This window comes from Zootoca vivipara, chromosome 11 (assembly GCF_965207765.1).
Source record: "Zootoca vivipara chromosome 11, rZooViv2.hap1.1, whole genome shotgun sequence".
Classification (NCBI taxonomy): Eukaryota; Metazoa; Chordata; class Lepidosauria; order Squamata; family Lacertidae; genus Zootoca; species Zootoca vivipara.
Genome location: NC_142594.1, coordinates 9035303 through 9049236, shown reverse-complemented (window position 1 = coordinate 9049236; position 13934 = coordinate 9035303). Strand labels below are relative to the sequence as shown.

The following is a 13934-nucleotide window of genomic DNA, read 5'->3' as shown; positions in this document are numbered from 1 at the left end:
GTTCCCTCCGCAAACCTGACCTCATATGCACACCTGAGCTCTTCCAGTCTTCTCTGACACAGATTTCTGAGCCGATGTTCACTTCATAATTCCCACATCCATCATGTAGTGCAGAAACACAGACAACACACTAATACATTTACACAACTGACAACAAAGCTATGGCCTCTCTGAAAATGAATGCCATCAAGGGTGGAGAACTATATTGCCCGTTTTTTTTTCATCTTAGGAAATACAAATTAGTTAATTAAATAAAATGGGGAGCTTAGGATGAGTAAAGCAGCAAAATGGGGGAAAGTATTGTTGTTTTTTCCCACATGAACATATTTGTTATTCTCTCCATGCTGTAAACTATGTGTCCTTACAGCATTTTTTTTTCTTGTGATGAAATTTGTGCGATCAACGCTGAACAACAAACGAAAGTTTGAATGAGTCAGGCCCATCTCATATACTCCATGAGAGACCCTGTATTATTACATTGGGATCATCGTCACTATTACAGCTTGTAAATGAAATATCTATTATTGTAAATTGACACAGCCTCCTTGACTTCAGCAAAATGCAAAATGCTTCAGCCATATGTATTTCACAAAAGAAAACTAGAAATGAACATGGATGTCTGTGATTTATCAGAACAGTTTTCGGAAGCCCCTTTCTGACCATCCTGTAAAAAAAATTGAAAATGAAAATGTACACAGTATCTGGACTTTCATAGCACTAGAATTTGATGTGGCTTATGATGTAATTTGAATCATCTGCAGTTTCCTAGTTGTGGAAGCAACGGACCTGATCTATTCTTTGTTTGTTTCTCTCTCTCTCTCTGTCTCTCATTCATTTCCACTTCTTTTGTTTAAATTCACTGCAAGTATGGCTGAGGGTTTTTTCTTTCCAAAAACATCTATTGTACTTGTTATGAACAAAAAGCAAATGGGAAATGCAGAGTCAAAGGCAATGAGAATAATTCATGGATTCAACCAACAGTAAAATGATAGATTCTTGGCAATGAAATTTATTTTTTGTCAAATTATTTTCCATCCAAGTACCGTTAGCTTTCTTAAATTTGTTTCTTATAATTGAACCATGCAGGATTTAAAGCTTTTCTACCTGCTTCAGCTTCACTCACTCTTTGTTTTATTAGCTCAGCATGTTTTCCTTCCATTTGCCTCTCATTGACTTCTTGGCTCCAGTCAAGAAGTTAGCTGTTCTTATGCCCCACTGAAACTGATAAATAAGTTGCAACATACCTGTTCCTCTGATTTCAGCTGCTTTTAAGCACTTCTAGATATCTTTGTTTTGGGATTGTTGCTTAAGCACTTCCTATTCTTTTCAAAATAAAAATTGACACCTGTACTCCTCTGAACTCTTCTGAGATAAGAAATAGATATATGGTTACCCCCACAAAAACAACCCGTTATGAATTCCTTGTTAACAATCGTTTGAGCATTCATTGTATCCATGATGCATGAATGTGGACTGTAATTCTGGTTTCAACCTGGAAAACTCGGGTGTGAGGGTTACCTTGTTTACCAACCAAAATGCTTTTTTATTTGTTTGTTTGTTTTGTCTTCCAGTCAGTTTGCTCCCAAGAAAACGTTTTTCTGGATAACAGGTAAATATGTGCATATGCATTGTATATATTTTGGGTTATTTACTTATTTGGCATATTTTAGACAGGCCTTCAACTTGAGTTCTCGAGGTAGTGTGCAAATATTGCAGTGAAAAAACAGCATAAACCATAAAATGATCTAATTCACAGGTCAGCCACAAAATAGCAGCAACACCAAAGTCACAATAAAGGGGAACTGTCCAACTAACTCTTACATTCCCCCAAAGCCAGATGAAACAGAGACGTCAAAAAGATGTCAACATGAGATACAAATGTATCTCTAATGGAAGGGATTTCCATGACCCAAAAAGGCCATTCTACATGTCGCCATGAAATGTGCTGTGGTTATAGATGAAATTATCAGCAGAATTTAAGGCATGCATTGGTAGGGACCTGGGTCTCAAGCAACAGTTGTGGAGTTCAGCTCAGAATGAAGAGATTAGGGAGTGGTCATAGAGTCCCCTCCTCATGGAAGGGAAACAAATAAAAATTACTTCTTCGCCCTTTTCTCACAGTAGGATTTCTCCAATAGATCAGGAGCCTTCCACAGATAGAAGCATTCCTTCTATTCATGGGAGGCGAAATCTGGACCCAAGTCAGTGTGTTTTAATAGCCGCAATCTGTATTCGAATGCTACTTTGGCTGAGGGATCAGCTGATTTGTCCCAACTTAAAGTAGCTAGCATGGAGTATATCAGGCATAGGCAAACTCAGCCCTCCAGATGTTTTGAGACTACAATTCCCATCATCCCTGACCACTGGTCCTGTTAGCTAGGGATGATTGGAGTTGTAGTCCCAAAACATCTGGAGGGCCAAGTTTGCCTGTGCCTGGAGTATATGCAAACATTAGAGCAGAGGAATACATAGCATTTGGGAGAGGTTTTCAGTTTAAATATAAGCAAAGGGGTATTCAAATGATATATCATTAAATTGATGGGATGCACTTAAGTCACTAATTTCTTAGGTGTGCTACATATTATATTAGTGATTAAAAACAAACAAACGCATGCACAAACACAAACACACACACACTGGGGAAATGTGTGTATCCAAGGTTGTCCCAAGACATCGTAGTGACTGAATTAGACAATCCAAATGGCTCTTCTCTCATTCCACTAATTAATGTGAGGAAGAATTAACAAGGAAGGTCTCGAGTCCAAGGAAACATCACTGAAATAAATGGGAACTTCACAAATGGACAGCCTCAAGGGTTTCATCTGGATCTTTCCCACCCTTAAGGCGAAATCTGCCACCAATGGTGGCCATTTCACCTTAGAACGACGTATTGTATGTGAATATCCTGAGTTTCAGAGGAGAGATCATGCTCTCTTTCTCAGATATATAAATGTTCTTGACTTGTGGGAAATGGAATTATTCTGGCTGCAATTACATTACTGAAAAATAATGAGTGTCTTAATGTTATCAGAGCCTACTCTAGTGTCACATTACGGAGTGATGCGCTACCATAAATATTTTTTTATAGCAAACATGTTGCAACCAATGCAAAAATAATTTATAGAAAAGAGACTGCCATTCAGTGTCCACAAATCAGTATCAAAGAAGAGGGCCCAAAATCCTCATGGCTACTGCACTAAAGCTGTTGTGCCTTTGACAGCAGTCTTATTTAAAAATAAGGAGCGTGATTAAAAAAAAATATGGCTATAACAGCTGAAGCATCAACCTGAATCCAAGTTTTGAAACTGCCCTGTTTTTAAAATGTGTTTCCTTCCTTTTCATTTTCATCAGACTCTTGGAGGATAGCATATGCAATGAAACCCTTAAGAAAAGGCAGCTCTTCAGGTATGCACAATGCGGATCATTAAAGATATATTTGTAATTTTGCATTGTTTAAATGTTTATCTTTGACCTCAGAGTGGGCTATGGCATTAACAAAACCTAAATGAAACCATTGAAAATATTCAGACAATCTTCAGAAGATCCCAAATTGATCCTCCACACCACACCGCACCCCGCTCCTCTCCTGGAAACGTCATATCCAGCAAAGCTTTCAGAAGCATCTCAAGAGTGAGTCTTAAATGAGTATCCAAAGGGACAGAGTTACACATATATATACGGGACGCAGGTGGCACTGTGGGTTAAACCACAGAGCCTAGAGCTTGCCGATCAGAAGGTCGGCGGTTCGAATCCCTGCCACGGGATGAGCTCCCGTTGCTTGGTCCCAGCTCCTGCCAACCTAGCAGTTCAAAAGCACGTCAAAGTGCAAGTAGATAAATAGGTACTGCTACAGCGGGGAGGTAAACGGCGTTTCCGTGTGCTGCTCTGGTTCGCCAGAAGCGGCTTTGTCATGCTGGCCACATGACCTGGAAACTATACGCCGGCTCCCTCGGCCAATAATGCGAGATGAGCGCGCAACCCCAGAGTCAGTCACGACTGGACCTAATGGTCAGGGGTCCCTTTACCTTTACCTTTAGTACATAGATAGTATACCCAGTTGTGGTTGAGACTGTCAGTTGACTTTAGGGATCATGACAGGACAATGGGGAAGAGAAGGCTTTAGTTTTATATGTAACTAGGGAGTCATTTCCCATAGTGACATGAAATTTTGGCATGTGTTATTGAAATCTCTAAATGTGTCAGTGAAATCAGAGAAACAGCCCAGGATTTGGGTTATTTCATCTCTGCATCCCCTTCTACCCCTGTTTTTATTTTTTTTAGTATTTTTAATATTTAGAAAACACTTTCTACACAGGTAGCTCATGGAAGCAGTGGGTTTGCTCTTCAACCCTCACATCTGCTGGAACACTGAGATGCATAGAGCAGTTTGCAGTAGTGGTGGGGAAGCACTTGCGCATACTAGGGTTGGTTTTTAACATCATGATATATCGCCAGCTAAACTGGCGCTGTGGTTAAACCACTGAGCCTAGGGCTTGCTGATCAGAAGTTCGGCGGTTCGAATCCCTGTGACGGGGTGAGCTCCCGTTGCTTGGTCCCAGCTCCTGCCAACCTAGCAGTTCGAAAGCACGTCAAAGTGCAAGTAGATAAAGAGGTACCACTACAGCGGGGAGGTAAACGGTGTTTCCATGTGCTGCTCTGGTTTGCCAGAAGCGGCTTTGTCATGCTGGCCACATGACCTGGAAGCTATACGCCGGCTCCCTCGGCCAATAATGCGAGATGAGCACGCAACCCCAGAGTCGGTCACGACTGGACCTAATGGTCAGGGGTCCCTTTACCTTAAGCATCACAATATACCGATATATCACAATGTATGAAATAAAGATGGAGCTATGTAGAATCACGGGGTGGCAAATTATAGCCAGGCTTCCCTGAGTATTTAAAAGGCAATTACATTGCAATGCTGAATTTAAAAATAATAATAATCTGCTCTCCTCTGATTTGAGATACACCTTCTGCAGCTAGCATGTGGCAGCAACAAATATGAGACCCTTAGGAAGAAAATAGTTTCAATTATTATGTTTTAGAGGTAAAGGGTCCTATTTTAATTTGAGTGAGTTGAATGTACTTGGTGCGTATGATATTCAGTCTCCTCCTCTGTGCCTCAAATTGAAAAACAGCAAACACTATACAGAAATGTAAGCCTCAGCTACATGTGGTGAACTGTAACGTTTACTGGATATGCCTATTAGAAGGTAAGGGTGTAGTTTTGTTTTCTAACGTGTAAGTGTGAAGTTCCGGGTAACAATTTGAGAAATGACACACTCCCTATTTTGTGGAGGGTTTGGTATCGGATACAATACCGTATATTTAGTTACCGTTTGCATTCAACGAGCATTTCCCATATTTTGCTGATTTCTTCACAAACTATTCAAGAAACAACTTCAATATTAAGGAGCTCAGAAAAATACTATGGTAATAGATGCTTGAGTTCCAGGAGCATTGTCAGAAGTGTCACACTAGGAAGTATGAATAGATGAGGAAAATGTTCGTAGAAGTTGTACGGAGCACATGAGGCCTGATCGAAGGCGGCAGCGAGGCAGTTATGTGAGGAGTGGATAAATAGGCAGGTTACTGAAGAGGGTAAGAGCAAAGGGCAACTCAAAGTTTAATAAGAAAGGATAATTATAGCAAAGCAGAATTAAGAGGTTTAAGATTACAGCAAGAATCTATTTGATGGGCTATAGAAGAAGAGAGAGCCACTGAAGGGCTCAGTACAAGTGCGTGGGGAAAAACCCTGAAAGGCCAACTTGGATTTTTAAAAATATAACTTCTTTCATTTTTAAAAATCCAAGTTGGCCCAGGACAAACATGCAAGTATGTAAAATGTGTGAATATATTTAATGTGTCTGTATTGAGGGACCTAGCAGGACTGCAGCGGACAAGGAAAGGCATTTAACTTTGACCTCCCATGCAATGTTCCCGGTGAAAGTCCCTCCACTCAGAGCTGTGTTTCCAACCAAAGTGGGGCAAATAGTAGCTTCAGGCGAAATGTTTTATTTGAATTACTGCACCTAGAAAGTGGTTAAATACCCTTCCCCCACCCAATATGCCACATTACCTTCCCCTACCAGTTACTATTTTTAAACAACAAGAACAAGAACAAGAACAAGAACAAAGCACGTTAAATGCATTCACACATTTAATGGTTCAACTAGTTTGGCCCTCAGAATGGCAGTTTTTGACAGCAAAGATGAAGGGTGGAAGGAAGGTTTTAAGGGTGTGTAGTAGTGACATGTAACACTCAGATACAGAGATGGATACTTACCACTGCTATGTGTATTATTATTTTTCAAGTGCTTTTCACTGTATGTGGAACTTAGAATCATAGAATAGAGTTCAAAGAGACCCCCAAGGGCCATCCAGTCCAACCCCCTGCCAAGCAGGAAACACCATCAAAGCATTCCTGACAGATGGCTGTCAAGCCTCTGCTTAAAGACCTCCAAAGAAGGAGACTCCACCACACTCCTTGGCAGCAAATTCCACTGTCGAACAGCTCTTACTGTCAGGAAGTTCTTCCTTGAATTAATTGAAACTGAAATGAAAGCAGGTTTCGTGGGAGAAGTGTCAAACTACAGGAAGTGTAAAGTACACCTGTAAAAAAAGAGGCCAGCCTCTCTGATTGCATGGGTGTGTTGTTAGCTGTTAACATGGTGGATCTGAAATGCAGAACACAGTGTTAATTCTATAGGCTTCTAAATTGTGCAAAGAGAGTGAAGATGCAACTATGATTTAAATACCTATCAGAGGAATGTGGTGCTCTCCAGATGCTGTGGACCACAACTCCCACCCTCCCAAATCACTGGGCATGTTGACTGGGAGCTGTCGTTCAAAACATCTGGCTACATCTCATCCTGCTGTTCTTTCAGCATAAATGGTTTTGTGCCCTCAGATTTGCTCTTGCATTTCAAACTCGGCAAAGAAGTTTGTTGGGCTTCTTGCTAAAGCACGCACAGCAACAAGGGCAAAGATTACTTTTTGACCTACTTTTCCTCTTGCACATCTTGTTATCCCTCAGCTGAACGCAGCCCAACGGCCCTTTGCAGCAGCCCACCAATCGCTCGATAAATATCTTGACTTTTCTGCTCATGTCTACTCTCACGTGTCTACCAGCCTCAGCAGGTTCTCATTCAGATTTTGCAGCAACTTGAGCAAGAATGGATTCTGGCCTGATACATTTGTTTTTGTATCTCCCCTCCCCACTTTTGCATGGTAGGGGTAACAGGGATAGTACGGGGAAGACATCTGGCAGCCGGCAAAGCAGTACTGATAATGAGCTAAAATGGGCAGACCACCAGAGGCCCTGGAGCAGCACAGACTCGGACAGCTCCAATCGCAATTTGAAGCCAGCCATAACGAAGACAGCAAGTTTCGGTGGAATAACTGTCCTGACAAGAGGAGATAGCTCATCAAGCAACAGGAGTACCGGCAAACTGTCTAAAACAGGTAGCTAGTACTGTATTGGGTTTGTCAGAAGGTTTCTCTGCTAAGAGGATGGATGTTCTGCATGATTGTTCTGCATCTCAGCTGGCTGCAGTAAATATGCTAGTGCTGTGTCTTTCACCTTCATTCGTGGGTGCCATGCCAACTTCTCCAGGGTTTTTATAATGAGTTGGTAAAATGGATTTAAGAAACCTGGCCAAAAAGGACACAAAACATACAGGTTCCGTTAGTCTCTTTCCATGTGAAATGGGATGTGCACTCGGAGTTCGCATGTTGTTTTAATTTCTCATTCTGGAAGCCCAAATAAAAAGAAAGCATAGTTTTGATTTTAACTATGGCAGTGATTTGGAGATTGATCTACTAATTTTGTACACAGGAAGCAAGGACGCTTCTTTAGCTGCAAATGTTACATGTGGTTTTAAATATATGATCTTAAAGGAAATACATATTAAATCAGAATTAAATCTGTTCTTAGTTTACATTGTATACAAAGAATACACCACAGCTTTACCTCTTTAGCCTCAGCTGCCCAAAGCCAGATATAATAGATACATCTTAATACTTTTCTAGAAGATGCTTAAGTTCAGGATTCAGTGACCCTCAGATCAAACAAAATCTGCAGTTGTGGGATGGAAGGGCATGTATAGGTTCAAGGTTTGTGCTTATAAGAATACTCTGTAATTTATAGGATGTAATCCTTAATAATGCCATGCCTACAAATTGATTTTAGAATTTACTGCTTTTCACTTTCTGAGGACTGTACAGACACAAACTTAAACTCAGCTTACCAAACCTTTGTCAGCAATGGCTCACTAAACTCCGACATATTGCAGTATGTTCCTTACTGTGCTTCAGATTTTGTTATTTGTTCAGTGGGAGAACTATCAGTAAATTGAGTGGAAGAAGAGTGTCCCCTGAGAGATGTAGATCATATTATGATACAAGGGAGCAATCAGTTGAACTCCCACCAGTTCAAATGCAACACAGGAGAATCTAAAAATGAATTTTTGCTCGTAGCTCCATAAGTTCCCCCACCTGCCTCTTTTTCAACCAAATGTTCTGGGTCATACGTGGAATACAGAGGCTCTCGTTCCTTTGTGGGGGGGAACCTAGGAAAGTTAATTAAGCTTCATGAATATGCAGTTTTATCTCCGGAATCGCTGCCTCTTCTCGTCTTATGCTGTGTCCATGCTTTGCAACCATCAGGGCTGATGCCAGTGCCTTAACCTAATGACCTTCGCAAGCAGGCTTGGTGCAGGGTTTTACGGGCCCTGGAGCACAGGGTGTTTTCTGGCTCCTTTATAATGCCGCTCTACTTCATCCTTTCACACATACACCCCACAATTGTCGTGCAGACAATTTTTAGCCCTAGCAGTGCTGGTGGGGGTAAAACAAGCATGAAAGAATCACTGCCCTGCTTTCTCCCGCACACATTTCAGCAGGAGATCATCCTTGAGCCCCTTGCAATGAAACAGGTGTCCTTTAAGTCCCTGAATAATTTTAGAGTCAGAAGTGCTGCCTCCGCTTATACCTGGAGTCATCTTCGGAGGCCCTTTTCCAGGGGTCCCCATCAAATGATGAACAGATGAGCTTCCCACTCTCCCTGGTGCACTACTCCCCCCCCCCCAGGAAATGAGTGGTGATCACAGAGGCTCCTGCAAAAATCACAGCTACTTCTAGGGTGATCTTCCTTTCCCCACGTCATTTCAACAGTTGCCAGTTACTTTTCCCATTAAGAAATGAGAGATCTTCTCAGTTGGCAGTGGGCTGTTGGCAAAGCCACTGGCCAGCCCATGCCATATCCAAAGCTGAAGCCTGCCCTGGCCATAACCTCTGCTTCTTACAAGAGCTTGAAGGGGAAAATAAATACTCCCTCTTTGACCTCGCACGGCATAAGGCCCAAAAATTCCAACCTTAGGCTGGCAGCGCAGGCAACAGAAAAGATTAACCAGACTCCCAAATGCATGTGCAGTTTTCTGAAAGTTGGGGAGCCTTGTGTTCCCCTTGCCCCAGAGCCTTAAAACTTGTAGCAATCAGCTGCTCCTGGATGTAGTATGGTGTGATAGAATAAAACGCCATTGTCTTTCATCCAGATATGAACTGCTGGTGTGCGAAGTCTAAATTTTCTTCTTTTTCTTTTTCACTTTGCACATGCAGGAAAAGTTGAGGTGAACGTTCCTAAAAAACCCTCTGATCATTCAGTTAACTTCCCCTGTGATGACTGAATCACTAACATTTGGAGTGGAAGAGCAGGTTGCACTTTTTGAATGAACTTTGCATAGTCATTCATGATCCAGGTTATTAGCTTGGTATAAAAGCTATGCCAACCAGCCACTTAAACATGATGCATTTATAATAAATTACATCCTCTTAAAAAATATATTGTTATAATAATAAAAGTAACATTCTTCAGTTTTAGGAAGCTAACTAAAATTAAATTTCTGAAAATGTTGACTACCTTATGCAAGTTCTGATATTGCTTTGTGATTTAGGTGCAGCAGCACAGTGAATTCTAACAAGTTATCGATCTGCAGGTTCACACTTAGAATTACTTTACTTTCAAAAGACATTATTAATAGTAGTGATATGGCATCATCCATCACTGACATTCATTCACATTCCCTACTTCCAGGATTGACAGGAAGTTCCAAGGACAGCATTTTACAGCATTTCTCTCCTTGTTTCTTAAGAAACAAGTAAACACTTTTTGTTGTTTCTCCAAGAGCTTGGTTGAAGAATTTCCTTCCTTCCTTCCTTCCTTCCTTCCTTCCTTCCTTCCTTCCTTCCTTCCTTCCTTCCTTCCTTTTGTATGCCACCTTGGGCTTGATGTTCAAGGAAAGGTGGAATGGAAGTCTAGCAAATAATGCATACATACTGGAAATTTTGGCACCCTTTTAGTATGTGTTTATTCCTGCCCTTTTGTCCAGAAGGCAGTCTGTGACATCAAGGAATGGGGGTCCCTGCCTTATGGGTCGAAGTTTAGCTTGTTAGGCTCGAGGTCTACTCCAAAATTCCAATCTAGGTTCCAAAGGGATCCAAGCTGGAGTGACTTCCATATCTGCATAGTTTGGGATAGTATCAGTGGAAAGCCCTCATCACAGGGAGTTTCTGCTCACTGTGTAAGGGAAGCTGCAGGAGGTTATCTCTGGAAGTGATTTGTAGGACTGCATCATGAGCTTTGGTCCACACAGAATCATAGAATGATCATTAATCATTAAAAGGAGGATTTAATGATGTGACTTTTGAATACAGAATTCTGCAGTAAGTTTCTGATACTTTTAAGATGTGTCCTGTTTTTACCAGTCCTGTGAAATGAATATGCTTTTTTGCATCCCAGAGTTAGGGACTGCTCTCTAGAGATAGGGAAGGGAAAATAAACTTCCCACTTTTCCATGTGCCCTGAGGGCTGCCTGTGCATACAACTTTGCCTTGTCCAGGTCTGTACTTAGCCACATGTGGATGAGGTAGGGGTTTTCTTTTTTTTGCTTTCTCAGCTTCCATCTTGATACCAAAATTTTTCTTGTATTTAGGTATAGTTCATGGGCTTCTGCAGTCCGTTCTAATCTCTGAAGCCAGGTGCTGCTCTTTTTCTCCATCCCGAAAGAGGAACTCTTCTAGTGCTGGAGACTTCCCTCTTGACACATTGAAGAATATAAATTTATAAGATGTCCCTTTTTGCAAGTTGAACAAAGGAAAGCAGGCAAGCACCCATATCACTACATTTCCCTCCAAAATAGCAGCATATCCTCGGAGCCCCTAACCACAAGGTTCTTCTTGAAATCTAGCTGCATCTATTCCATTTTAACTTCCAAATGATTTCCTTCCAGCTCTCACTCCGGCAGATAGGGTATATCATCAAGGACCAGTTAGCTAGCAGGCACCCAAAGCCATCCATGCTCATTGAAGCAAGCATCTTCTAGCCATTAATATGCTCTGAAGAAACATCTTTAGTTATTAACTATGCAAAAGGCTAAAGAAAATCCTCAATATCATTTTTAATTTGATTTATACATTTATATCCTACCTAAGCAACAGTATTCCAGGTAGCTTATATAAAATATGGGAAATTGTGGCCGAAGTGCCTATTAGGCTAGCCCAACATTTAACCAACTAGTACCTAAGATGCAGGGATGCAGATTAATGTTGAACCACCCACAGGATCTTTCAGATTCAACAGCTCAATATCTTCCTCCCCTCTGATCCTTCTAAACACAATGATCCTTTCTCTCTGCACAGGGATGGGCATGGCGCATGGGTTTTCATGTGTAGAAGATGGGTAGAAGCAGGATGAAGGGTGGAGTGAGCAGGTGTGGATCTAAAAATAGGTCTTAGTTCACATACATGCTCAAGGAAAAAGCATTCCATTCAGCTGCAGTGACTTAATGGCAAAAGAGGGAGGATTGGGAGTTGGAAATAAGCCGGGCCGACCACTCCATTCCTCCCAGCCCTTTCACTCCCCTGGCTTCCTTGCATCCAGACTTCACACATTAAAGGATCTTAAAACTTGCATAACATTTTTGTTGCTAAAATTATACATCAACCCTCCCAAGAAGGAGAAAAAAATACATGAGGAGCTCCAATATTTCAAGTTTATCCACCCCAGATATTCGCCTAACCTCCAAATGAAATCTCTTATGACACATTTAAAACCACTTCAGTGATAATATCCTCTCCATTGCAGGGTGATTAGAAATGTTGAGTGCTCCCCTCCCTTTAAATTTTGAAAGCTTGTCAAGACCCAGAATGGGGGGGGGGGAGAGAGAGAGAGAGGAGAGAGAGAGAGAGAGAGAGAGAGAGAGAGAGAGAGAGAGAGAGAGAGAGAGAGACTGCAGTAACTCAATGAAAGGGTGCAGAAGGGGGGGGGGAGAGCAAGACTGGTTGTCAAAACAAGCTTGTAGTTTCCAACGCCAGAACATAAAGTGAAGCTGTCAGTCAGCCTGGGGAAGCCAGGAGAAATAAGGCTGTGGGGAATGGATTCAGAAGGGATTGCTGAACCAGGAGGAGGATTATTCAAAGTAATAATAATAATAATAGTAGTAAAGATAAATACACAGTCTCCCCCAAATTCTACTTCATGCTTCTCTGCAGTAATTGAAGCCTGTAGGTGTAGGCACATGTCTTTCATGTTATATGGGTACTGTTCAGGTGTTTAAATTCTTAAAAAAATACTGGTGCCATTGAAAGGGATTGGTCCAGGGATGGAAAAATCTGTGGCATTGCAGATGTCATTGGACTTTAACTCCATCCAGCATGTGCCAGAGTCAGGGATGGTGGAAGTTGTAGCCCAACGGGATATGGAGGTTCTCCAGGTTCCCCATCCCTGGATTACACATATGCACATAAAATTAGGTCCATGGCAGCTGAATGGAACCTTCCTATTTAGAGGTTGAAAACTGCTGCATATCAAATGCTGGGAACAAACAACAGGGTATGGTTGTAGATTGTTGGCTTCATCCCTTCCCTGCAAACTTGCAAGAGGCATTCTGTCATAAACAGAATGCTCAGCTAGGACCTTTGGTCTGAACGATCAAAGATCAATTCTTGATAGTGTAGCTGGTGAAGAGCAAGCTGCAGGCGTCCGGGACGCCCGGGGTAGGAAGAGGGGTAGTCTTTTACGGTGAGTATATACCAAACTCTATATTTTAAATGGAAAAGTTGGGGTCATCTTATCATAGCTGTCATAGTTCTCCCTTTCTTAAAGGGAAATTCCCTTATGCTGAATAGGCTTCCTCGCGAGAAATGGGAAAACTTGACAGCTATGCATCTTATACGCCCAGTCGTCTTGTACGCTGGAACATGCGGTACTTCAAAATATAGTTACATAGGTATAAATCACACTACTTCAGGAAAATAACAGGGAAAAGTTATCATGAGTTGACTCTTTCCTGTTAAAAGAGACTGCATAGACTTAGCACTTTTCCTTTATGATGTCTAGAGTGTTTGTTTTATGAGGAGTCTTATAAATATATATTATAAGTAAATTAATTAGTCTCCTTAAAATGATTTGATCTATAAGAAATAGAACACATGAAGTATACAAGTGTCTATAGGTGATGCTTCGGCAGGGAACTGATGTAATCAGCAGTTGAATTATTCTACCCTTCTAAATCATCCATAATCAGTAGACTCTTGTGACGAATCAGTTACAGACTTGCACTTCTTTAGAGTGCAGGCGAGGAATTGGTTGTTTGAATATTCTTCCGCATCAGTAACTCTCTGCACGTACCTAGGTAACCTATCACACTGGAATGGGAACTCTTTTTATATGGGGAAGCATTTTTCATTCAATCCTTCCCTCACCTACAGCCTGAAGTGATACAATCTTGCAACAGATAATTTATGCTTGTCTACAGAAAACCTTGAGGCTCTTTGTCAGTGACCACAAATACCGGTAGATGCTTTTACTGGAAGCGACTTAGCCTTTCACTACTAGAGCCAAGCAATCTCAAAAGCAGCAAGTACCGTAACTATAA

At 41.5% G+C, this 13934-nt stretch overlaps 1 protein-coding gene across 8 annotated transcripts in view; it reads left to right on the top strand.

The window, feature by feature from the left end:
* ARPP21 (cAMP regulated phosphoprotein 21) overlaps nucleotides 1-13934 on the top strand; it is a 228825-nt gene that overhangs the window by 159378 nt on the left and 55513 nt on the right. For 5 of the 8 annotated variants that reach the window (XM_035129800.3, XM_035129794.3, XM_088654178.1 and 2 more), the window contains 3 exons: nucleotides 1572-1609; nucleotides 3352-3405; nucleotides 7235-7467. In XM_035129800.3, coding sequence (XP_034985691.3) covers nucleotides 1572-1609; nucleotides 3352-3405; nucleotides 7235-7467 — 325 coding nt within the window. The remainder of the gene's footprint in view (nucleotides 1-1571; nucleotides 1610-3351; nucleotides 3406-7234; nucleotides 7468-13934) is intronic. The other 3 variants (XM_035129801.3, XM_035129799.3, XM_088654179.1) reach the window with 1 other exon arrangement.